Source organism: Balaenoptera borealis (assembly GCF_965194805.1).
Source record: "Balaenoptera borealis genome assembly, chromosome: 1".
NCBI classification, from domain to species: domain Eukaryota; kingdom Metazoa; phylum Chordata; class Mammalia; order Artiodactyla; family Balaenopteridae; genus Balaenoptera; species Balaenoptera borealis.
In genome coordinates, this window is record NC_138860.1 from 86,155,359 (window position 1) to 86,179,573 (window position 24,215).

Sequence of the window (24,215 nt, forward strand, 5' to 3'; positions counted from 1 at the left end):
ACTCTCGTTACTGAAGTTCACATTCCATTTGTTACAGCATACAGGGGCTCGGCCAATAAAGATGCAGTCAGGTGACGATTGGTTGGAAGGTAAGCATTCCGTGCTCCGCCCCTACATGCGGCTAGCGAGGAGGACCCGGTGATGAGAGAAGGAGGAGGATGGAAAAAGAGTGGAAAAGAAGGGAGGGGAGGAAAAGGGCGGAGCCTGTGGCTTTAAATAGGATGGTGGTGTGCCGGAGCCGCGCAGCTGGAGTGTGCAGACTGGTTGTGTGACCTAAGGGGTGAGCCTTGAGATGTGGGACTCTTGGCTCTTCCTTGGGAACCGACCCCTCTGCCCCCTCTTTCAGCGCCTCCGCTCACGAGTGCAGCACGTGGAAACGATCAGCGACTTGCGTCTGCAACGTGTGTGAGAGAATGGATGTGTGCCACTATGTATACTCTCCCCCTCTCGGCGGCCCAGCTCTCGTGACTGCCCCGTCTCTGTTTCACCCTCCCCTCCTCCTCCTTCTCTTTCAAGTTGGGTGCCTCCTGCCCTGCTGGGTGAGGAGGGTGGGGATTGCTGCCGAGAACACCGCGTCCTCTCCCGGGCTCCCGCTGGGGCGGCTCCACCAGCCCTTTCCTTATGTAACCCGCCACGCACGTTACCAGCTCAGATGCCAGCCCGCCACGACTCCAGAGGTCAAAGCCCCGCTGGGTTGTTCCTGACTTTTCTACCCTGGTTCCCCGAGCCCTGTACCCTTAGTTCTGTGTTTCTTAGCACAAGAAAAGGAGAGTGGGTAGGTCTCTGATCTCCTAGATTATGTACTTGTCCAGCTTCAGTTTCTTCATTTGTCCTCTGGAGAAGATTTGAAGGACGGAGGGTGGCAAGTCCGGAGTTTACTATTCACTGGCCCTTGCAGTGCTTTGTTTTGTTTTGTTTGTTTGTTTTCTTTTGCTGTGCCGGGAGGCTTGCGGGATCTCAGCTCCCCAACCAGGAATTGAATCCGGGTGACCGCAGCGAAAGCCCGGAGTGCTAACCACTAAGCCACCGGGGAACTCCCCCTTGCAGTATTGAGAGCACAGTGGAGAGAAGGGGACAGGACCCAGGGACTGTGGGCTAATTGAAGCTAAAACATCCAAGAGACCGCAAGGGGGCAGCCCAGTTCTGATTAGGGTCGAAGGATAAAAGGAAAAAAATTTTTTTTCTTTTTAAAGTTTGTCCCTGGGCTTCCCTGGTGACTCAGTGGTTAAGAATCCGCCTGCCGATGCAGGGGACACAGGTTCGAGCCCTGGTCGAGGAAGATCCCACGTGCCGCGGAGCAACTAAGCCCATGTGCCACAATTATTGAGCCTGCACTCTAAAGCCCGCAAGCCACAACTACTGAAGCCCACGCGTCTAGAGCCCGTGCTCCACAACAAGAGAAGCCACTGCTACGAGAAGCCCGCGCACCGCAACCAAGAGTAGCCCCCGCTCGCCGCAACTAGAGAAAGCCTGCAGCAACAAAGACCCAAAGCAGCCAAAAATAAATAAATAAATTTATAAGAAGAAAAAAACAGTTTGTCCCCGAATGCCTTAATTACTAAATGAAAAGGGTACATAGTTAGGAGCTGCAGTGGGGAGATAAGTGGAGGAGGGTGTGAATTTTAAAAATCTATTCTAAGTAGTTTTGATATTTTACGTATGTTTAACAATGTGCTTATTTTATAAAAAGGAAAAAAGGGTTCCACTTCAACTTTCTTTCTGCAAACATACTGTCTCAACACCATATATGATAAAGCAAAACAGTAGAATTAGAGGGAATTATAGGCTGTGAATAAACCTGTTGTTTGTGGGTGTTTTTCTCCATTATTCCCAAAATTTCAGGGTTTATTTTTTCACAGCCCTAATAATTCCCTCTAACTCTACTGTCGCCTAACTCCCTTTCTAACCTACCCTTCCCACACCTATATCCTGGTGCTCTCTTCAGTGTTGCAGCTTTAGAACTGACCCTCATAAAGGAGTAGAGAGTAACCAGATTACTTCATTTATTTATTTAATCTTCCACTCTCCTCTTCCCAAATCCCCATCCAATGAGTCGTAGCAGCCTTCCCTCTCCTAAAAAAAAACAAAAAAAAAACAAAAAAAAAAAAAACGAAGAAAGGGAAAAACAAAAAAACAAGGTCAGGGGACTCAGGAAGCCCCTCCCACCTCTATGGAAACCCCCCAGATTTCTTATTTTGAGCTAGATTTCCCCATGACATCCACTAGATGTGTCCCCCTCCCCTCTTCACTCCTTCCTTCTGCTAAACCCCTTCATGCCCATAGTTATTTAGATTACCAACTTAAATTCCTTCCCTATAATACAGGTTTCTCTTCCTTCCCCCTTTCCACCATCTCTCCCCTACACTAGGGAACCACCCCCACTTCTGCCTCTTGACTCTGCCAGGTTGTAGGGCCCCTCCCATTTTGCCCTCTATCACCTGAAGAGCCTTAAACCAGGCCAGCTGGAACCAGCTTTGATTCCTCGAGGCAGACTGGAAACCTGGAGAAGTTTCTTCTCCATTCCACCTGCTTCTGCTCTAGGAGGTCCTGAAATCCTCCCAGTTCAGAAAAAGTAATGACTCTTATTACAAAGGCCTTTGCCTCAACATCTCCTAAACCTCCTTAAAGTTAGATAAGATTTTTCTATATGTGATCCCTCTTTAAGCAGCTGAGAGAGAATTGACCAGGCTGGAAACACTAGCCAGAGATACTGGTAAAATTGCTTCACAGACTCCCCCAAGGCCAGTGGCTGCACTCTCACCTTCTACATGAAATACATCCCCCCCTGAACGAGGGCCCAGGACAGGAGGAGTGCACCAGGACTCTGCAGACTGGATACAGCATTGTTCAGATCTGGACTCTGCTAAAATACAGACATCTCCTCATAGTAGGCTAGTGTCATCCTTCCTACTGCCCACCTCCCACTCTGGAAGGATAACCATCTCTTTACACCAATCTCTGTCTTCTTTCCTCTGAGCTTAGAGAAAGATCCAGCCCTCCTCCCCATCACTATAAGAAGTCCTTTCCTCTGTGCCTTTCAGCCATTGACCATACCAGGGAGACCTGACTCAATTCAATGAGATGTTTTTTGTTTTGTTTTTTAAGCTATGTGCATGACACTATGCTAGTCACTGCGCTAGGTGCCATAGGGGGGATATAAATATAATTAAGACAGTGGTTCTGTCCTCACAGAGTTTACAATCTAAAGGGAGCCTACTATATATTTTAAAATATTTATCTGTCCTTGTCAAGCATCAGCTTTCCATTTCTACTAATTCTTCCCATCTGTGTTCAACTATATTCAGACTGCACTTTGATCCTGTTGCCCTTTCTAGCTGTTGCTTCTCTTTTTGCATTACCAGATTTCTCAGATGGTTGGTCTATCCTCTCCCTCCACTTCCTCACAATGTATTGCCGCTCTAACGCCACAAAATCTAGCTTTTGCTACATCCACCCAATTAAAACTGCTTTCTCTGTGATTATCAATCACCTCCTTCTCCTTGGCCTCTTGGTAGCTTTTGATTGATTGTATTAAGCTGTCTCTTCTAGACTTTATAATACAAATTTGGCTATCTGCCTACCTCTCCAATCAGCTTGTCTCCATTTCCTTGGTTGATTCCTCTTCTACTAACTACCGGCACAGTCATTGGCCTTTTGGTCTTCTGTGTGTACTGGCTCTAATGAGCTCATCTACTTTTGTAACTGTGACTTTGCACTTAGAACTGTAGCACTGACTTAATTCAGCTACCTTTACGACACCCTCATAGGGCTGTCACTATAAATTCAGCTTGGCCAATACCAAATTTGTAACTTCACTCCTAAATCACTCTGATCTCCCACAGTTCCCATTTTGGTCAACCATTTTCCCAGATATCCATGTTTAAAACTTTTAAGTTATTTTAACTCTCTCCTCATTTATTGCCCATATGAAATTATCACTGGAGCAAGGCATTTTTTTCAAAATGTTTCTTATTTTTCTCCTCTCCATTTAAAATGCCACTTCCCTAGTCCAGACCTTTAATGGATTGTTTCTGGAATGATGCAAATCTCATGAGTCTCTCTCCACTCCACTGCATCCTTCATACAACCAGATAAATCATTTTTCAAAAATACCACTTTCATTGTGTGTTTACCACACTGAAGAACTTACTAGGCTCCCTATTGCTTATAAGTCTGAACCTTACCCTGATACTTCAGACTCTGTAATTTGGCCCTATCTTCCCATATGTGAGATTACCAAGCAAATATTTGGAGCATTGTAAATTTTATTTCCTAATTTCCCACTGTTCCTTTCCATATACCCTCTCCTTCAATCTCCATCCACTAAACATACCCTGCTTGTTCTATCCCCCTTGTCTATGCAGCTCTTTCACTCTTGGAATAACTATTCTTCCCCCTAATTGCTTTCATCCTTTCATAACTTCCTGCCAATCAAAAGCTCACCTATTCTTCAAAGTGTATTTCAAGCACAATTACCTCCTAAAAGTCTTCCAGACAACTTCAGCCTGTGCTAATCTCTCTCCTTCCACAGCCTAAAGCACTTGTTTGTCATATGCTGTCACATGTATATGCAATTTAACATTGTGACAAATCTTTTCATTTTGTTTTAAATGTTTCATAAGTGTAAACTTGAGTTTTATGAATACTCTGAGGACAATAACAACATCACAGATTTCTTTTTCAGCATCATCAGCATCATCAGCAGCTTTAGGCAGGTTACTTACACATTAAATACTATTCAGCTGAAATTTAACTGCACCAAATCTTCCCAGTGTTCTGTATACAGGGTTAGTGTTAAATCTCAGTGAAAGAAATGATGGCCAAGCTGAGATGAACACCTGCATTGTAGTACTAGTTATTTGGTTCCCCCATCCACCAAAGCCTCCCTCTGCTGCACGTCACCAGCCCTGGGATCTATCCAGGGTAAGGGCTGTCTGTCTCCCTCCCCCCTTATCCCCAATCCACTCACTGGTTCCACTGTCACTGGTTTCTCTGTTACAGGCTTCTGATGGTCTGCAGGGTCTGTTTCACGACTAATGGTAGTCTCTACTGCTTCCATTACCTCCTTATCCAACTTGTTCTGCCCTCAGTAGGATTAGGAAACACAGAGTTATCACTGCCTCCATTCAACATCCTCATAGATTTTCTATTTAGAGTTCTTTTCTCCTTCACCACCTCTTCTCCCCCCTCCCCATCCCCCAAGACTTAAACTCAGGGATCTTCCCTACTTCATGTTTGCATGGATTATGTACCCATCCCATTCACCAATTCCCTTGACTCAAGGATTGTTCCTCCCTTTCAGTGTCTTAGCAAACCTACTGCATTCTGGCTTCATCCCCAGCTTTGGTTAACAAATTTGTTTTGGGCTCACTACCTAGTTTCACTTCACCTAACTAATTTTTATTCCTGTTCGTCATTTACATTTCAACAATGCCCAGTTTCTTTTTAACTGTTACCTATCCTGATCCTCCTAGAGGGTCATGTAGATATCACTCACCAGCCTGTTCTCTGACTCAAACATAGAGTAATCAACAGTGAAGTTTGCACCAAAGTCATCTGGGGAGGAGAAAAAAAATCAGTAGTAACAAAGGTAGCACTAGATCTGGAAATGAGAAGAGGAAGAAATTGTTCAGAATACTTCAATTTGCTCAAGTTGTAAAATTTACTGGTATAATTCTAATGAACTTTTGATGTTAAAATGTTTGTGGGGGCTTCCCTGGTGGCGTAGTGGTTGAGAATCTGCCTGCCAATGCAGGGGACACGGGTTCGAGCCCTGGTCTGGGAGGATCCCACATGCCACGGAGCAACTAGGCCCGTGAGCCACAATTACTGAGCCTGCGCGTCTGGAGCCTGTGCTCCGCAACAAGAGAGGCCGCGATAATGAGGCCCGCGCACCGCGATGAAGAGTGGCCCCCACTTGCCGCAACTAGAGAAAGCCCTCGCACAGAAATGAAGACCCAACACAGCCATAAATAAATAAATAAACAAATAAATAAACCCAAAAATTCAAAAAAAAAAAGAAATTGCTGAACTGTCTATACCACTATACCATTTAAAAAAAAATGTTTGTGAATGTGTATGCATTTATATTTTCAATCTGGTGTCTAAAATCATGTACAAATTTGAAAAATTTCAAGTTGTTTCAATCAATTCCTAAAGGATTGAAAATCACTAGTTTGAGACATGACATCATGAGCTTGATAGTTTTTGCTCATAGCCACATTTCTCTCTGACCTAGTTATACCATTGTAAAGGAAAAGTCAAAGTGTCAGAAGTGAGCATCTCCCAAACCTCTCTCCATCCTGCGAAGGGTCAGAACCTTATACATACTCACCATAGTTGGGGGTGACTGTGTAATAATAGACCACCTGATAATAGTCATCCTCTTCCAGTCCTTCTTCATCCTCATATTCTTGTCCTAGGGGGACAAGGACTAGAGGTCAGGGGGCATCTGGAACTCCTTAGCAATAGAAGGACACCTGACGTTGACCTCAGCTCTATCAGTTTCCTTTCCTTCTGCCTCCCCTCTACTATCTCCCTGCCTCTGCACCTCTAAACCTTTCTCAGTCTTCTGGGCTCCATAACTCTGATGAGACCTGTTACACTGTGCCCTTTCAATCCGGGAACTCCCAGAAGAGAAAATGGGTCCCTTCACATACTATAACCCAAACTAAGCCTTAAGAAGGTAGGAAGCAGAGAGACACCAGAAATTAAGACCTCCAAATCCACTCCTCAGTATGCTCTAGACCTACTTTATTTGTGAGAGATGTTCTCTTAGCAGTGGCTCCCACAACTAACACACACACACAGCCTCTTGGACTTGGACTTTAGTTCCAGTTTCAATGCTAACTAGTAGAATATCTCTGAACAAGCCAGTTAACATCCGCTCTCTTAAAATGAGTCAGCTGGACTAAATGATCCATCTGCATTAGTTTTTCTTCCTTTCCAGGATTAAAAATATGTGGCTTGGACTTGATTGGGTCAGGAATTCTAGGCCTCCTGCTAAATATTTCCCTAAGCTCCTTGAATGCTCTCTCTTAACCCCAAGCAATGACACAGAGTCTGGAGGAAAGGGAAACAATGAGAGCACCTGGCAGACTGGGAACAAAGGAGGGAAGGAGCCAAGCTACTTTTGGGACCTTGTCCCTGAAGGCAGACAGTACTCACTATCCTAAAGGCCACCCCTTCTGTGTCTTTACTAATACAAAGCTTTTCTCCAACTCGCTGGGAAAGAAGATACCCTGGCTTCCCTCGCTAGTTTCAGACTGCCCCACCTTCAAAGAGTCCACCTCTCTCCACTCTCACTTTAGTCCTTCTCATCTTGTTCAACTCTGTGGTGATGGTGAGCTGAGTTCACTCTTGTTAGGACCTCCCCATGGCTGGGGCTCCATCCCCGTCAGCTGTCTCTTCTTTGACAGGACTATGCTCTCCTCCCCTTTTCCTGGCCCTAATTTCCAGGTTCCCCCTCTGCCCCTGACATCTAACACAGTTGAGAAAGTGTTATCACTCCTTTTGAACTGCACCTCTCGCCCTCTCCTCATTTTCTTTTCTCCCACCCCATTTATGGTAGAAGACCTGGCTCAAAAGCTCACGGAGAGACGTGTACTTACCCAGGATGAGTGGCACAGCAAGGATGGCTACAAAGAGGACATCCATTCTGGATTCTGCACTAGTGCCTTGAAAGTAAAAAAGGAAATTACAGCGTTTCCCACCAAACTTACCCCGCCTTCTGCCCTCCTCCAAAGCAGGGAAGGAGCTGCAGCAACCCTTCTCCCAGGGGGGGGAATTCCCCGCCCACTTGCTGACTGACTGGGCCATCAGTTACTACCAGTGCGGTCCTCAGCCACAGCTGCCCAGATCAAGAGAGGCAAAGTGAACTTTGATGGAAACATGTTCATTGAGACCCTCTGGCTCTAGACTAGATCCATTTAGGCCTCCTGCTGCCACTTCCAGAAAAACAAAACAAACAAACAAACCCACGAAAAACCCAAAGAAACCCAAACCAAACAACAACAAAAACCCCAGCCTACCAAGGAGTTTCCCCTCTCCCCTACTTTGCTTCCTTGTTCCCAGTCCTCACAAAAAGCTCACCCTCCCTCTCGCTGTCCCTGACTTACTATCACTATCCAGAACTGCCCTTCTCTCCGAGGCTTCATCACAATCTCTTTCTTCACAGTCAAATTATTCTGAGGAAGGGATGAGCATTTTTCCTAGACTGAAAATAGTCTCCCTTCTCTGCGTGTCTTGGACTACGAAGTATGGGAACAACATCAACATCATTGTCTGACTCTCCAAGCACCTGCTGCATTGTTTCTGATTTCAAAAAAAAAAAACAACTTTCAGTCAAGACTAGTTACTTCCTCTCTGCTAAGTACTGATCTCACCTCACCTCCTTCTCAACTTTCTGCACACAGGATAGGAAAAGGGAGGAAGCAGGTAGTCTCTTTCCCTGCTGTATATGCGACACCCCTTCTCCCACTTTCAGTCACTTGGTATGTTCCCTTCATTCTAGCCTACAGGGGTGGAGTTCATCTTATCCTTCTCTCTGCTTTTATATTTCCCATTTTCATTCAATTCAATTTAGAAACATCAAACATAACGTATGTGCTAGGCACAGTGTGCTAGGCCTAGTCTGATAGGCAATTCAGGGTTCAGAGGCAAGGGAATAAGAAAAGAATGCAGGTATTTTTTTTTAAGGGAGTTAATAAACATCCATTCAACATCTACTATGAGTCAGACACTATGCAAGTCTCTGTGGAACTACCAATGAACAAGATAGGTTTGATTCCCGTTATTAAGTCAGCAAATGCTGTGGTAACAGCTCAAAGGAGAAATGAGAAGAGTTGTCTTATCCCTATCTCTTCTGGTTTGCTATGCTCAGAAGCAAGACAATAGAGTCTTGAGCACTGGCCAGGATGTTCCCACCCTCTTAACCTTATTGGGGGAGGATTTGCATGGTGGCTTCTCACGTACATCTATCTAATCTATTCCTTCAGCTCCTTTCAAGAATTTTCTGGAAAAAAATGTAAAACTCTTATGTGGATGTACATCTATGCATTGCCATAAATCATTTCCAGGAAGGAAAGTAAGCCTGGTTCTCTCTGAAGAATTTCTATAGTTTTTTTGGGTACTTTGATTACTCTCTCAAGAACAATATTCCAGTTTCCCTCACTTTCCCATCCTGGTACTCTTTTTCCTAAACATCCTCCCTAAGGACTAACCCCACCTGCATACAAATGAGGATACAATACCCTCTTCTCATACTTTAACTTTCTTTCGCTCTAATATGCATCCCCTGCGCCTACCCTTCCCCCCAGCCTGAGGAAAAGACACCACTGAGGTTCATTTTCAGAAAATAAATGGAGGAAGTATGACATAAAAGGAACTGAGTAACTTGGCGGGGTGGGGGTGGGGGGGTGTCATTTTCCAACTCCATAGCTCTAATTGCTTTTTACAAACAACTTTAACTCTCGATTTTAACTCAAAATCCCCTCTAACCCTCCTAACATTGCTCTCCAGGCTCCTTTTACTTCGCTCTGATTCTCCTGTCATTACGGATGAAGGCTTCATTAGCGATACACTGTATTGCATGCTTCCTATAGTAGCCTGTTCAAAGAGCTCCTACTTTTAAGTGCAACCTTCATCTCTTAGGCAGTAGCTCTAGCTCATTTCCTCTCATTCAAGTAAGAACAATACCCGTCCCTATCTCCCTGCACCCTCTATCCTGTGCTTTCTTTGTATTTGTCCTTTAGGTTCCAACAGGATCTTCCCCCCTCTGCAGCTCTTCAAGAAGCGTAGGACTGCTACCACCCTGCCCCATAAAATAACGAAAGGGAACAGCGACCAAGGTCGAACCGAACCCAGGAACCTGGTTTAACCGGCTGGAGCCACTCCCAGGGCCGAGGTCCAGGAGGAGGGCATGACTACAACTCCCAGCACGTCGTGAAGCCACGCCCCCGCCTCCGCAGCTCCGCCCCCGCGGGTTCTCCATTGGCCTCCAGGGGGTGGGGATGAGATGGGAGGTGGCCATGGGGCCGCGGCAGGGGTTTGTCCCCTCCTCGGCTTCCGTAGAGGAAGTCGCGCCGACCTGTATCTGGGGTTTCGGTGTCCCCGCCTTCCCGGGGGTCCGGGGTGACATTGCACCGCGCCCCTCACGGGGTCGCGTCGCCACCCCACGCGGACTCCCTGGCTGGCGTGCTTCACCCCTTCGCCTCTCTTGGCCGGGCCCCCACCTCGCCCCCAGCTGCCCAGCCATGGGGGCCGCAGTGTTTTTCGGATGCACTTTCGTCGCTTTCGGCCCGGCCTTTGCGCTTTTCTTGATCACTGTGGCAGGAGACCCGCTTCGCGTCATCATCTTGGTCGCCGGGTGAGTTAAGGGGTTGGGGAGACGCGGGAGGACGCCGAAGAGAGAGATCCGAAAGGGGCTGGAGGAACTGGGGTGAGCCTGGAAGCCTGAGAGGGGGAGACAAGTCGGAGGTGAAGATTGGAGAGGGTCGAGTCAGGGATCTGGGTGATTTGCCCTTTCCCGCAGTTGGTTTCCGCCTTCCAGAGATCGCACAGATTCCTCCTATACTCCTCCCGCGACGTCCGAGGAGGCCCAAGGCGAAGACTTGGAAGGGGGCTGTGCTGACCTCGGCCGGCCCTAAGGGAGTATCCAGGAATGGATACCTCGCCCTCCTGATCTCCTACACTCTGGCTCTCATCACTCTGAAGACTCTTTAATCAGATTTCTTACCCTTTCCCTGCGTTCGGATCCCTACAAACTCCCTTGGTGGAGACACCTATCCTATCTCCTCCCTGTCTCCCTGGACAATCCGGAAGTCTAACTTCCACTTTTTATGCTGCAGCCTTGGTTGGTTCCCCTCTTTGATTTCCCTGGATGCCCCCTACCCTTGCTTGTCTGATTGCCTTGGTCTTTCCTCAGGGCATTTTTCTGGCTGGTCTCCCTGCTCTTGGCCTCTGTGGTCTGGTTCATCTTGGTCCATGTGACCGACCGGTCAGATGCCCGACTCCAGTATGGCCTCCTGATTTTTGGTGCTGCAGTCTCTGTCCTTCTACAGGAGGTGTTCCGCTTTGCCTACTACAAGCTGCTTAAGTAAGAAGATGGGGTGGTCTGGAGGGGAGAAGGGCAGAGGACTGAACTATAAGTGGGGCAGCCCTGTGTGGTGGTTTGGACGAGGAGGTACTAAGGGCAGATATTAGAGGGGAAGGCGATTCCTGCCCTCCCTCATGTTTCCCCTATCCCACCCACCCCACCCCAGGAAGGCAGATGAGGGGTTAGCATCGCTGAGTGAGGACGGAAGATCACCCATCTCCATCCGCCAGATGGCCTATGGTGAGCCAAGGGAGAGGGACTGGAGGAGGGAGTTGGACACTCCTCTCTCCCAGGGAAGTCTCTAAACATCCACATGTCCTAAGCGGCTTCTTGTTTTTCTTCATACCTGACTTCCAAGGAGAGGTGGTCTGGAGGGAGAGTAGGTGTGGGGGAACTGTGACTGGGAATGGGGAGGGATCACTGGTAATAAGGCTACAGTGATCTTTGACATTGATGAAACCCTCCCTCCCCCCAGTTTCTGGTCTTTCCTTCGGTATCATCAGTGGTGTCTTCTCTGTTATCAATATTTTGGCCGATGCACTTGGGCCAGGTGTGGTTGGGATCCATGGAGACTCACCCTATTACTTCTTGACTTCAGGTAAGATCCACTTTCTTTCTTGCCTTCATGCCCCATTCATCCCTGACCCTGATCTGATTTATTGGCCTTCCCTGGGAGACTTCTTTGGCTCAACATCTCAGGAGGCTGGGAGAAGATGAGGGATGTATCTCATCCCCATCTCCCTCCCTGCAGCCTTTCTGACAGCAGCCATTATCCTGCTCCATACCTTTTGGGGAGTTGTGTTCTTTGATGCCTGTGAGAGGAGACGGTACTGGGCTTTGGGCCTGGTGGTTGGGAGTCACCTACTGACATCGGGACTGGTGAGTTGGGGACAGGGGCCTGAGTTAGAGAGAAAAGAACTTAATGGTGAGTGGGATGGAGGGGAAATATATTCTCACTTCTTAACATTTAAAAACTTATCTTGGGAGGAGGCAGAAAGGTGAGTCTTTAGACGTCTCTCACCTCAGCATCAATTGTATAACCTGCTCTGCGGATGCTCTAGGGAGGAGTTTGAATGGATTAGTCAAACTAATGCAGATGGCCTGAGGTGAGCAGGAGTGGCAGAAACCTCTGAGGGGGCTGAAAAATCACAAATGCCCTTAACCACAAGATATCGGTGTTCTGAAGGACTGGGAGATATGAGTGAGATATCTGGGGGAGATTTGGGTCAAAGGCACAAAGAGAATATGGGGATTAGAGGAGGAATCTAACCTCTTTTCTACTCTTCCCCCCATCCCCAGACATTCCTGAACCCCTGGTACGAGGCCAGCCTGCTGCCCATCTATGCAGTCACTGTTTCCATGGGGCTCTGGGCCTTCATCACAGCTGGAGGGTCCTTCCGAAGTATCCAGCGCAGTCTCTCGTGTAAGGACTGACTACCTGGACTGATCGCCTGACAGATCCCATCTGCCTGCCCACTGCCCATGACTGAGCCCAGCCCTAGCCCGGGTCCATTGCCCACCATTCTCTGTCTCCTCGTCGGTCTATTCCACCACCTTCAGGGTTTTGCTTTGTCCACTCATGACCTTTAGTCTCTAGGCTTTACCAGGAGCAGTCTGGGTTCAGCCAGTCAGTGACTGGTGGGTTTGAATCTGCACTTATCCCCACCATCTGGGGACCCCCTCCCCTTGTTGTCCAGGACTCCCCATGTGTCAGTGCTCTGCTCTCACCCTGCCCAAGACTCACCCCCATTCCCCTCTGCAGGCCGACGGCAGGAGGACAGTCGGGTGATGGTGTATTCTGCCCTGCGCATCCCACCCGAGGACTGAGGGAACCTTGGGGGGGACCCCTGGGCCTGGGGTGCCCTCCTGATCTCCTCGCCCTGTATTTCTCCATCTCCTGTTCTGGACAGTGCAGGTTGCCAAGAAAAGGGACCTAGTTTAGCCATTGCTGTGGAGATGAAGTCAATTGGAGGTTCAAGGGTAGACGAGCTCTGAGTTTCCCAGTACCCCCTCCCCAGACTGGATATCTTAGTCTTTTTCTCAGGTCTGAGGGGAACCATTTCTGGTGTGATAAAGACCCCCAAATTGCCTTTTTTTTTTTTGAGCGGGAGGAGGGAGGAAGTATGTTGGAATTCTTCTCCTAACGTCCTTGGACTATGTTTTCCCTCCTCAAATTGCTCCTTATGGCTGGGCTTATATCTATCCAGCTTTCCCCTTGGTCCCAGGCTTTGGGGGAAAGGAAGGAAGTGCATGTTTGGGAACTGGTATTACTGGAACTAATGTTTCAACCTCCTTGACCACCAGCATCCCTCCTCTCCCCAAGGTGTACTGGAGGGTGCTGCGGGGAGCTGGCCCACCCCAGAGCCGCAGTGCCACTGGGGAGTCAGCCTACCGTGACATCGCAGGGAAGGAGGGCAGATTTTTTTCTAGTTTTTAATTGGGGGGTGTTGGGGGGGGCGGGGAGGTTTTCTATAAACTGTATCATTTTCTGCTGAGGATGGCATATCCTATCCTTTTAATCAAGGTGATTGTGATTTTGACTAATAAAAAGGACTTTATAATTGTGGGGGAACTTGGCTTTAAAAGGAGGGGATAACATGTTAATTGAGGTTTCTGCCCTCTCATGTCTCTTTTCCAACCGCCCTCCTAACCTGGCAACCTCTGGTTCCCTCCAAGCATAGCTTCGATACAGGGCAGAAATCTGGGCTGGGTGTCTAACATGTCAGAAGCTCTGGGTTAAGCATTTTCCAGAAGTGGATCTCCCCTTCTCCAGAATTGGGGTAAAAGGAGTTATTCACCCATTCTTCCTTTTCCCTACCCTTTGCCCACCTCTGCCATCTGAGGCATTAAGGAACTCTCCCGTTCTCAAGAGCCCCCAAAGTAAGGCCGGAGGCGGGGTCGGCAAATTTAATTTCCTAATATATTGAGGGAAAAAAATATAACAGCAGCAACCCTTTTTCCTAAGGGGAGATCTTGTACTATATCTAGGGACAGGGATATAAGGATGAGGGGGTGGGGGACTTTGGGGCACATCCCCAGCTTCCCCTACAACTAAACACAGTTTACCCTCTGCATTGTCAACATAGGGCTGTCCTGATCTACATGTTTTGAGAGGCTGAAGGTTCTGTTGTTCTTCCTTGAATGAGAGCCTGTCCATACCTCTGTGTAGGGGCTGTCTGGAGGAAGGAGGGATGTCAGCCGACTCCTACAGTATTTTCTGGCCAGTCCCTGCACCCCACTTTAGAAGCTCCCTGATAGGCGAGGGGAAGGCATCTGTGGTGACTGGGAAGGAGTCTATGCCTCGGTGGCTCGTGCTGAGGTGAAGACCACACTTTTCCGGTTTCCTAGTCTCTTCTTCCTGGAAGAGGGAGAATGGTTAGTGGAAATGACTAATGTCCTAGGCGAAACGGGTTAGAGGTGGAGTAGGCGAATGCTTTTCAACGCCAAAGAAGGGACTGGAGGATGGAGAATAGGACCTCACCGAATCTTTCTAGCAATGAAATAAACAGCCAGCAGAAGGCAGAGACAGCCAACCAGGATTCCCACTCCCAGACTCAGCATTTCACCTGGGAGAGATAAAGATAGAAGGTGTCAGCCTAAGACTAACATAGATATTGAGCTTTTCCCTAACTCACTGAGGAGAACCCCACCCCGCACTCCACCCCTCGATACCTGGGTATGCCTGTCTTACCTGTGGTATACAAGGATCCCACTGTTAAGGGAAGAAAACTTGGGTCAGTGAGACTAGATCCCCACCCCAGTTGGGAGTAGCACACTGTACCAGTACTCGGGGTTGGGGCGTGGTTCCCAGTCCAAGCAAGTCCTGGAAATCCCTTCCCCTGTTAGCCTTCTTTTCCTTCCCAGGGGTTCCCTAGTTCCTGCCATTGAGCCCCCCAGTTTCCCGTCTCCTTTTCTGAGCCCTGTACAGTTACCTTGGATGAACGAAGCAAAGACCGTTCGCTGATTGAGAGACTGGGGGGCTCGGTAGTTCTGTACCAGGAGCTTAGAGGGCTCCTCTTCTGTGGAGAACAGTGTCTCTTGAAGCTTTTCCAGCTGAGAAGTAGAAGAGTGGGATTAAGGGACAAGTGGCACTCGCTCTCGGGAGTGGGAAAGGGTTTGAGGTTACAACTATGTCTTTGCTGTCTCACCTCTCCACCACTCACCTGTCCCATTGAAATCTGGGCCCTTCGACTGAAGACTGTCCAGAGCACACTCTGGTAGCAGGGCGGTGTGGTGAGCGAGCCATTGTAACGGAAGAACTGCGCCAGCAGTGGGGGGAACAACTCTCTCAGGTTGAAGGGAGGCACTGAGGTCTTCTGATCTGGGCAAGAACAGACTAGGACTCATCTCCCTCTCACTGCGCCCTCGCTTACCTAGACAGGGCTCCTAGAAGCGAACACCCCGCCCACCTCCGGCCCCAACTCACTGCCTCGTTCCAGGCCTCTTAGGCCTTTGTGAGAAATTTCCCTGAAGCCTAATTAATGTTACTTTGTCTTAAGATAGATTTTTAGGGCTCACCTTTATGCCTGATTTCATGCAAGTGACTCAGAATGTGTTCATAAGCTGGATTCTTAGTCTCACCCACCTGTACGGGGAGGAAAGGGCGAGAGAGTTCGGGATGAGTCCATGTTTGGAGTAAGACATTTGTGTATAGGATAAATGGTCAGAATGGGTTGCTGACTTGTCTTGAGACGGCGACCAGCAACAGACATGGGCAAAATAGGACTGAGGGGTGCAGAGGAAGTGGAGAGAGACCAAGGAGGGATTGCGGGCCACTGACCTCAATGAGGATGCCCAAGACAGCCAGGCCCTGAGGCCTCTGAGCAGCCTCACTTAAGCTTTCGTAGGAATCAGAATCATAATGTACGATGTGGAGCTGAGGGAGGGGAGAGGGAATTGAATCGTTTAATGTTTCTCCACTACCCCCTCCCAAAAGCTTTTATCCTAGCCACCACCACCACCTCTAGCATGTCCTAAATCTGTCCCACAAAGCTTGCCCTTTCCCCCCAAGTATGACTTTTCCCAGTTTCCAGATCCTTCCTTTCCCCCGGCACCGACAGTGCCTACCACTGTGTCCTAATCCAGGCTTTGCTCCCTGGTACCTCTGCAGCTGTGGCTTCGCCATTGATCTGGTGCTCTGACCCCCCCGGGGATCCTTTCTGACCCCAGTGCAGGTGGAGCTGGGCAGCTACGTATTTTCGGGGAAGTCCTTCCAGATACAGGGTAGGGGGCAGAGAGAGTTGCACTGTGAGGGAAAGAGAGCGAGTTAGGGTTGGTGGACGAACGTGGATACGTTCCCACCCCTGGGTTGCCACCACTTTTGGGAAATTTGGCCAGCCTTTTCTGTCTCCCTGCACAGCACCCACTTCTTCGCATAGGCCACTGCTTTTCTTTTTTCTTTTTAGCCGCGCCCTGCGTGCGGCATGTGGGATCTTAGTTCCCCGACCAGGGATCAAACCCGTGCCCCCTGCAGTGGGAGCTTGGAGTTTTAACCACTGGACCACTGGCTGGAAGTCCTAGCCACTGCTTTTCTAGTAAAGATCAAGTCAGTGCTGTGATGCTAACCCACCCATAGAGCTTGATCATACACATTCAGTTCCCGCCTTTGGCTACAGGAGCCTGATCCCCGTTCTCATGTCTCCAAATTTATAGATGAAACCTTCTGAGAATTTAGAAGTTAGGAGAATGCTTCTTCACCTCTGACTCCTAAGATTGGAACTGGAGCTTATATCTCCTTGGAGGCCTGGTCTTTTTACCTGTGTGGCCATTATTGTGCAGGTCCAAAGGCTCGGTGCCAGGCTGTTCATATCCATGGGGCTGCAGAGGTAGCAACTCACGGTCAAAAGTCACACTGTCTGTCTGAATGTTGATGGGGGACTGGGCGTTGCTTCCACACTCAGGGTAGGAGGCTGGCCAGTGGTCTTGACCATGTGGACCTGGTGGGGGTTACCACAGACATCTGTCCTGTCCTCCAGCCCCTAACCACCCTTCAGCAACCCTCCACCAAGCTATACACCCGTGTGGAGGCAGAAATGCACTTCTCTCCACCCCAGATGAAGCTCCCAGTTGTGCGGGGCTGGGTGAGCAGGGCGTCCCTGCTGGACTTGCTGCTGCAGTCCCTTCACCTACGCAGAGGCAGTGATGATTCCCCAGCTCTCCTGATGAACGGGGAGAGTTGCTTTTACTTACTTGTCCTCTTGTTGGAAGGCAAAAAAGCTAAATGAGAGGAAGAGGGGATGGATAGAAAGCCCGCATACCCAGGAAGGTGGGATTTGAGTAGGAGCAGGAAAACTGGGGAAATGAAATGATCCTAGAGAGGTAGGGTCTCCTTGGGACCCCCCCTATCAGGTGGCCTTAAGACTCAGATCTGCTGACTTTCCATCATTCACTTCTTGCTTTCGCACTGGACCTTGCATTGACTCTGGAATTCGGTTAAGTTATTAATCAGAAACGCAAAGGAATTGGGTTCCACTTCTGCCAGGGTCACAAACTGTCTTGCCGGCCTCTTCCTCACCCCTGACCTCAAGCTCTGTCCCAATTCCAGATTCAGGTGGGGGTAGGATCCATCAGGATAGAGAGAGAGCCAGGAGGAGAATTGGCAGCTAAGCTTATGGCGCCTTTCCCCACCCAGTTCCCTTTCCACTCCAGCTCCCTCACTCCCGCACGGATTGACTGAGGACATAACTGGCTTTTCTGCTGAATCAGGGTGTGTGGGATTTGATTGTTAGAACAGGGTCTAGGAATCATATATGTGAAAGCTGGGGCATGGGGAGTCGGGGAAGGGAAGAGCTAGGGTGAGGAGCTGGAGGAAACCTCCCCACCCACGTGGCTAAGTCTTCCCGCCAGGTGAAGAGGTCCCAGTGGGGAAGGGGTGTCGGTAGGCCTTGGGTTCTGCTCTCACCGTCATATGTCCAGTGTTGACCTGCAAGGCAGAGTAATTTGAGTTACAGCCAGCGCAGCCTGGGGCAGGGCCCTCCTCCACACCGCCCCCCTTTCTCCTCCCTCTGCTCTAGCACTTCCCAAAGGAAGCCCTGAAACTGGACACCTCAGTGGAAAGGTCGAGGGGGGGGGCTATTTAAAATCACCAGCCAGGCTGTGCTTGTGCTCGCTGAGTAAAGGGGGAGGAGAAATGAAAAGAGATAAATCCAGGAGACTAAAATTAACCTGGATCCAAATGTGCAAAATACCCAACCCTCACTTTTCTACAGCCTCTGCCAAACCAATCTAACCCTTAGAAGATGGGGCTGAGGTGACGGTGTAGGGTTTGGAGGAAAGGGACTGGAACAAAGAGAGGGGCAAGAAGTTCAGCGTGGGCGGGCAGTGCTGCTGAGGGAAGAGGGCGATTATTCCTTTGCTTGGAAGCATTGCACGGAAGAAGGCACTGAGCTGTAAATGAACATTTAAGTTCCTCCTCTGGTCCCAGGAACTCTAAAGGAAACTTTTCCCATCACCAGGAAGCTCTGCTCCCTAGATTCCCAGATGGCTGGGGAAGGTGGGAATCGGGCAGGGTCTGCTCCACGTTGAGGGTAGTGGGTGGGCACAGGCTGCCAGGCTGGCAGGGACAGGATCAAAGTGAAGCGTTGTGTGTGGAAAAGAGCACTGCCAGCTGGGTCACATGCCAGGCTCTCGTGCAGTCCTGTCTCCAGCTAAAAGGTCGGGGGTCTGCTGGTCCAGCTCTCACCCAGGGCCAAACTGCTTCAAGGGGAAAGGGATGCCTTCCTGCAGGTTGTCTCTGCATTATTCAAATTGCTAGAAACTTTGGAGAAAAATTCTAACTTCCTCCCTGTCTCTCTCTCTCTCTTATTCCCTTAAATAAATGCCTCAGACTTCCAAGATATCCTTGATCTCATCGTTGGGCTCTTCTGCTGGCCCATCCCTTCGTTCAGACGATTCTGAAAAGGATCGCAAGGGAGGGCTGGAGGCAGCCTCTCACTCACCAGCTCAGTGGGACACTTCAACAACTCGAATTCCCTGGTTCTGGGCAGGCTGAGAGCCTTGCCCTTCCCCTCCCACCAAATCCTCAACACAGTAGTTTTACATCTCTTCCTCCTCTTTCCCAATGTGTTCCTTTCTCCTCAGGTGCAATTTACAACTATCCTCGGCTGGGTGCCCCCCCCCTCATCATCTTCTTTGTGTTCCCCTTCTGCCCTCTGGATACCCCCCTCATCCTGTTCTTCTAACAAATTTTAATTACACACCTGCTATGTGCTAGGCACAGGGATCACAAAAATGAGGAGTAGGGGTTCTGGGGACATTCCTGGAGCACTTCGGCCTGTTCCCCCCAAGAATCCTTCCTCCTCTCCTGGGAGTTCCTGAAAGTCCTGTGTAAATTGTAAAGGGCCCAACAGTGTCGACTGTTATTGCTACAGCTTTCAGGAAAAACCAGGAAATTAGTCGCCCCATAGAACGGAGAGGGGACTTTGGCCATGAGGTTCATAGTCAGGGATCAGGGTGTGAGTTTGGCAGGAGGCGTAGGAGTATTCCCCCACCCCATCAGTCCTCTATCCTTGCACTCCAGGCCTCTTTGGCTCCCTAATTGGATGAGTTTGTAAATAAAGAAGAACAGGAGGGTTGCCTGGGACCAGGGCAGTGGGGGAAAGAGCTCCGGAGAGAATTTGTAGCCTGCAAAGTGACTCCCGCAGTGTATGTACACATCCTGACCCAGGCTAGTTTGCCCCCATCCCCACGAACAGCAAGGCTGGAATGGCAAAGGGAATAGAAGGAAAGTGGCCTCCTCCCCAGTCCTGTCTTTTTCCCTGCATCCCTGAGCCTATTATTCTAGCCCTAGGCTTCCTCTTACACTCCTCCTCCTCCATTAAGCATGCATGGCAACATGTGTACATCAGCACACACAGACACACACACAGACATCCAGATGTACCTACCCCCGTTGGCAGCCAGGGTCCAAATCACCTCTAGCAGGAGGGTGAAGAACAACATGGTATCCCTGGAAGGAACACAAGGTACTGGGAGTTTGGGGACTAGAGGACTAGGGCAGGGGGAGGGGGGAAGAGAGGAGGGGAGAGAGAGAGGCGGAGGGGTGGCGGAGAGAGAAGAGAAGTTTCCTGGAGTTGCGTGTATTTAACTTTTTCTCTTGCTTTCTTTGTGTCTCTGCGGGCTTCCAGGGGATTTGGTTTTCAGTGGGGTACCATGAGTTTCTGGGTCCCCAGGATAAATCTCTCTCTGCCTCTCTTTCTGCCCTCTCTTTTTTATATCTCCCTCTGCAGTCTTCACTCCACTTGCTGGCCAGCTACTTCACAATTGCCTCCCGCTTTTAAGGTGGCTCTGGACGGGTGTACGTGGGGAGTGGGGACTGTCTGGGTTGCTGGCGAACAGCTCCTTAAATAGCCGATTAAGCATGCAGGATGGCCTTGCTCAGAGCGAAGCGCGGCGGGTTTCACAGGAGCCCTGGCCCTGGCTCAGGAGCCCAGCTGGGGTGAGCTCTTCCTTCCTCTGCTATTCACACAGACACTGTTGAGAAGGGTGTCCCCTGGAATGGGCTGGGGCAGGAACGGAGGGTTTGGGGGTCCGATCCTTTGGGGTCCCATCCAGCTCCCTCAGGGGTTCTTCTTCTCCATCTGGCTTCTCCTCTGAGGAGCACCTCCCTGGATGGCGTAGGGCAGATGGTGGGAGGACCCGTTCCTCATGCCCTGCAGAATGTGAGCAGCCCTGGAATAGGAAGAGCGCAGAGTTAGGAGAGAGGTAAACCAGAAGGAGCTGGGAGACTCAGGGTGCGGGTGGAGGGGAGGAAGTCAAGGACCAGAACCTGGGTTGTGGAAAATAAGGAAGAGAAGTGAGGCAAAGAGAATTTGTTTGGAGCAATCTCTTTCTCCTGCGCCTGTCGCCACCCGCTTCCCACGGTGAGGTTGGGTCCACGTGCCTGTGTGGCCTGGGAGGGGGGGTGGTTTTGTTTGCTGAATAAAGCCCATTTGTGTGCCCAGCGGGGGGAGGGGCTGCAGCAACACCATAGAGAGACAGCGGCTCCAACTGTCAGGCCCAGCCATCTCCCTCCCCAGGGAGCCCAGATCTAGGGCGGCTTTTGTCACCAAAGAGGACACTGACCCCTGGCACGGTGGCCAGGGCAGGAGGAGAGACGGGGTGACCTTAGAAACAATCACTACCACCATCAGAAAAAAGGCGGACTCCAGGGAAAGAGAGGGGAGGGAGCAGAGAGAGACCATGTGATCCCGCTGGAGTGGAAGAGGGGCCCAGGGTCTTCCCTCCTGCCCAACAAAGGGCTGAGGCAGGACTTTTGGGACTGAGCAAAACCTGCCACCAGAGAGCTGGGCAAGTGGAGCATAGAGGCTGCCGAGTCTCAGGAATGTGGGCTGGTGCTTGTCCCCCCACGGGACTGGAAATCCCGATTGGAATGTACATCCTAAATCCCTCATTACAGAATGTGAAACCCAAAGATAACTTCAGGCCAGACTTCGAAACCTCTTTTTCCTCCATACCCTTCACCGGAGTCACAGCCAGAAGGATGCACCCGTTTGAGCTCCCTCTGCCCTCCTTGCTTCTGCCAAGTAGCAATAAATAGCCAAAACAAAGGGAGCGGGAGCTAAATAAGGGTGCAGGATAAAAGCCAAGTGAACAGAGTAATGCATATGCTAGATCATCAGCCCCTGCAGAGGCAGGAGTCTACCATGCTTTTCTGTCCACTGTGATTGATTTGCAAAGCAAAGCCATTTTGCAGATGTCATTTCCTTTTTAATTCTTTCATCACCCTCCGAATTACTTTTCCCTTACAGATAAGTTTTATGTTTTGAAGTTCCCCCAAAGCCCCACTCATCCCATCTAAGAAGAAGAAAAGGCTTAAAGTGTAAATTAGACTTCCTGGGAATCAGGACAGTTAACACAGAGGAACAGAAAAAAGAAAGAAAGCAGAGACATCTTTTGCAAGGTAGGAAAGAAGAGTCCCGTACAGAATGACCTCTGCCAGGACAGAGTTCCCCTGGAGTGTCTGGGGCTGTGATGCAGCCTCCCAAGGTAGGTAATGTGTCTTACCAGGCGCCACATCCTGGTTGTCTATGAAGTTTTTAATTTTTAAAGTTTCAGTTCAAAATGTTTTGCGTGTGATTCCTCCTGGGAAGTGTTTCACTGCTGGTGGGCTTTGGGATTTTGCCTACACAACTGAATAATGTTTCACAAAGATGTCTTAGCCCCAAATCAGCACCTTCCCACTTCTGAGTGAGCAGCCCCTCCAGGCCCTCATGCTTCCCAAAGGGACAAAGGCCCTGGTATCTAGGAGAGGGGGAAGGGAGGCAAACTCCAGGGACTTGCCTTTATTTATTTATTTTTTAACATTTTTATTGGAGTTGCCTTTATTTTTACCTTTGGCTTTACTGTGGATATTTCTGTTGTCACCAGGCTGATTTGCAGTAGTGTCAGGAGGATCCCTACATGTTTAAAAAAAAAAAAAAGCCCCCCCCAGTTGCTACTCAAACTCTGACGCCTTTGTTTTAATTCCTACCTCTCCCTCTCTAGCCCTTTGCTCACTCTGGGGTTGGCTAAAACCCTACTAAAACCAAGGCATTCTGCTGCCTTCTGGCGCCATCTCCTGTCCTTCCAAATGCAGTGAAATGTGAACCAGTCAGAGAGTCAAAGGTATCCAAGTGTGGTGACTTTTGGGTTTGTTTTTTCTTGCCTTGTTTTATTTATTTATTTATTTGGCTGTGCCGGGTCTTAGTCGCGGCACGTGGGATCTTTGTTCTGGAATGCATGTGGGATCCAGTTCCCTGACCAGAGATCGAACCCGGCCCCCCTGCATTGGGAGCGTGGAGTTGTAAGCACTGGACCACAAGGGAAGTCCCAAGGGTTTGTTTTTTCTTAAGAGGTCCTTTTTTTTCTTTTTAATAAATTTATTTATTTATTTACTTTTGGCTGCGTTGGGTCTTCCTCTAGCTGCGGCGAGCGTGGGCTACTCTTTGTTGCGGTGCGTGGGCTTCTCGTTGCGGTGGCTTCTCTTGTTGCGGAGCACGGGCTCTAGGCGCGTGGGCTTCAGTAGTTGTGGCACGCAGGCTCAGTTGTTGTGTCTTGAGGGCTTCAGTAGTTGTGGCTCACGGGCTCTAGAGCACAGGCTCAGTAATTGTGGTGCACAGGCTTAGTTGCCCCGAGGCATGTGGGATCTTCCCGGACCAGGGCTCGAACCCGTGTCCCCTGCATTGGCAGGCTGATTCTTAACCACTGCGTCACCAGGGAAGTCCCTTAAAGGGTCCTTTTTTAAAAGGATATTTAAACTTACTAAATATGGTAAATAGTCTAAAACACCTTACAGTAACCCACTAAGTGCTCTGAGTTTGTGTGGTGGGGAATATGAGAGTTCAGTGAGGGAGGGAGGCAGATCAAAAGGAAAGAGGAATGGTCAACACAGGAATTTGCTCAAACAGTACAGGTGGTGACTAATTGCCTAGAAGAGAGAATCGATGAGGAGACAGAATTAGATGGATTCAGTTTCCTAAAAGGGCAAGCAACTTTGCACGGTGAGTAACATAGACCCAGAGATAGTCTATTTTGATAATCACATTTATTATCACATGCTTGTCTTCTAACACACTGGTACTGAAGTCCCTTAAGCAAACACAAAAGCTTTCAAGAATTAAAGTCAAAGTAATTTGGGGGAGGGTCTGGTCAGAACTCTGGATCATTTTCTCGGTTTTCCAGTTCACATCGCATGACAGATGCAGTATGAGAATCTTGTAGACAGAAGACAGGTCAAAGTTTGTGGTCTGAAATGTTGCAACTTTAATTAAAAAGGAGTAACTTTGTGTCATGCGTTGATTCCATGCTCAGAACACTGCCTGGTACATAAATATTTGCTGATTGAATGAATGAGTCTAGTCACTGGAATATTTATTTACTTTCTTTCTGCCTTTTCCAAGAATTTTAGGCCAGGAGGGTCCTCAGGCATCATTTCAACTCCCTTGTTATACCCTATAAAGACTGAGTTTTGAGGGATTTATGGATTCTCCCATGGCTAGTCATAGAGCTGCTAAGCTAAACCAGAAAAAGGACATAGGCGCCATTGAACTTTCTCTTTTTGGTTTTCAAACGTCATTGTACATCAGAATCACCTGGAAAGCTTGTTAAAATACGGATTTCTGGGCCTCTGCCCCAAGGTTTC

The 24,215-nt window shown here is 49.1% G+C and overlaps 3 protein-coding genes and 1 long non-coding RNA gene across 9 annotated transcripts; 2 read left to right on the forward strand and 2 right to left on the reverse strand.

Annotated features, from left to right (window-relative positions):
• Nucleotides 1-3: 3 nt before the first annotated feature.
• Nucleotides 4-2,137, forward strand: LOC309614293. Its single transcript, XR_014236095.1, has 2 exons — nt 4-89; nt 347-2,137. It is a non-coding gene; the product is annotated as an uncharacterized lncRNA (long non-coding RNA).
• On the reverse strand, nt 1,995-9,926 carry LOC309614173 (uncharacterized protein C1orf54 homolog). Of its 5 annotated transcripts, none has more exons than XM_082362176.1 (7): nt 9,869-9,926; nt 7,611-7,676; nt 6,335-6,418; nt 5,498-5,556; nt 4,970-5,080; nt 2,762-2,863; nt 1,995-2,073 (listed from the first exon to the last, which is right to left on the reverse strand). In XM_082362176.1, the coding sequence occupies exons 2-6, from the start codon at nt 7,654-7,656 to the stop codon at nt 2,765-2,767; spliced, it is 399 nt and encodes a 132-aa protein (XP_082218302.1). In that variant the 5' UTR covers nt 7,657-7,676; nt 9,869-9,926; the 3' UTR covers nt 1,995-2,073; nt 2,762-2,764. The 5 variants fall into 5 exon arrangements, with proteins under 5 accessions (XP_082218302.1, XP_082218301.1, XP_082218300.1 ...); XM_082362175.1 differs by having other exon boundaries at nt 9,845-9,869; XM_082362174.1 differs by lacking the exon at nt 9,869-9,926 and adding an exon at nt 8,118-9,739.
• A 129-nt stretch (nt 9,927-10,055) lies between these two features.
• Nucleotides 10,056-13,656, forward strand: APH1A (aph-1 homolog A, gamma-secretase subunit). Of its 2 annotated transcripts, XM_082362288.1 has the most exons (7): nt 10,056-10,366; nt 10,925-11,095; nt 11,262-11,335; nt 11,571-11,693; nt 11,847-11,974; nt 12,395-12,518; nt 12,858-13,656. In XM_082362288.1, exons 1-7 carry the CDS (start codon nt 10,254-10,256, stop codon nt 12,920-12,922), a joined length of 798 nt encoding a protein of 265 aa, XP_082218414.1. In that variant the 5' UTR covers nt 10,056-10,253; the 3' UTR covers nt 12,923-13,656. The 2 variants fall into 2 exon arrangements, with proteins under 2 accessions (XP_082218414.1, XP_082218415.1); XM_082362289.1 differs by lacking the exon at nt 11,847-11,974 and having other exon boundaries at nt 10,234-10,366.
• CA14 (carbonic anhydrase 14) lies at nt 13,130-20,042 on the reverse strand. The gene is made up of 11 exons (XM_082362121.1): nt 19,981-20,042; nt 17,997-18,017; nt 16,852-17,031; nt 16,198-16,340; nt 15,876-15,971; nt 15,614-15,680; nt 15,259-15,416; nt 15,028-15,148; nt 14,787-14,807; nt 14,577-14,661; nt 13,130-14,453 (listed from the first exon to the last, which is right to left on the reverse strand). Exons 1-11 carry the CDS (start codon nt 20,033-20,035, stop codon nt 14,390-14,392), a joined length of 1,011 nt encoding a protein of 336 aa, XP_082218247.1. The 5' UTR covers nt 20,036-20,042; the 3' UTR covers nt 13,130-14,389.
• Between the last annotated feature and the right edge of the window lie 4,173 nt (nt 20,043-24,215).

What these genes read in the sequence shown, in the direction of transcription:
- LOC309614173 (XM_082362176.1), bottom strand. Translation starts at nt 7,656, where the DNA reads ATGGATGTCCTCTTTGTAGCCATCCTTGCTGTGCCACTCATCCTGG. An exon ending in TGCTGTGCCACTCATCCTGG is followed by an intron (nt 6,419 to 7,610) that starts GTAAGTACACGT and finishes TTGTCCCCCTAG; the next exon opens with GACAAGAATATGAGGATGAA. An exon ending in CACAGTCACCCCCAACTATG is followed by an intron (nt 5,557 to 6,334) that starts GTGAGTATGTAT and finishes TCTCCTCCCCAG; the next exon opens with ATGACTTTGGTGCAAACTTC.
- CA14 (XM_082362121.1), bottom strand. Translation starts at nt 20,035, where the DNA reads ATGTTGTTCTTCACCCTCCTGCTAGAGGTGATTTGGACCCTGGCTGCC. An exon ending in GACCCTGGCTGCCAACGGGG is followed by an intron (nt 18,018 to 19,980) that starts GTAGGTACATCT and finishes TCTGCCTTGCAG; the next exon opens with GTCAACACTGGACATATGAC. An exon ending in CTTTGCTTCGTTCATCCAAG is followed by an intron (nt 14,808 to 15,027) that starts GTAACTGTACAG and finishes TTCCCTTAACAG; the next exon opens with TGGGATCCTTGTATACCACA.
- APH1A (XM_082362288.1), top strand. Translation starts at nt 10,254, where the DNA reads ATGGGGGCCGCAGTGTTTTTCGGATGCACTTTCGTCGCTTTCGGCCCG. An exon ending in GCCTACTACAAGCTGCTTAA is followed by an intron (nt 11,096 to 11,261) that starts GTAAGAAGATGG and finishes ACCCCACCCCAG; the next exon opens with GAAGGCAGATGAGGGGTTAG. An exon ending in ACCTACTGACATCGGGACTG is followed by an intron (nt 11,975 to 12,394) that starts GTGAGTTGGGGA and finishes CCCCATCCCCAG; the next exon opens with ACATTCCTGAACCCCTGGTA.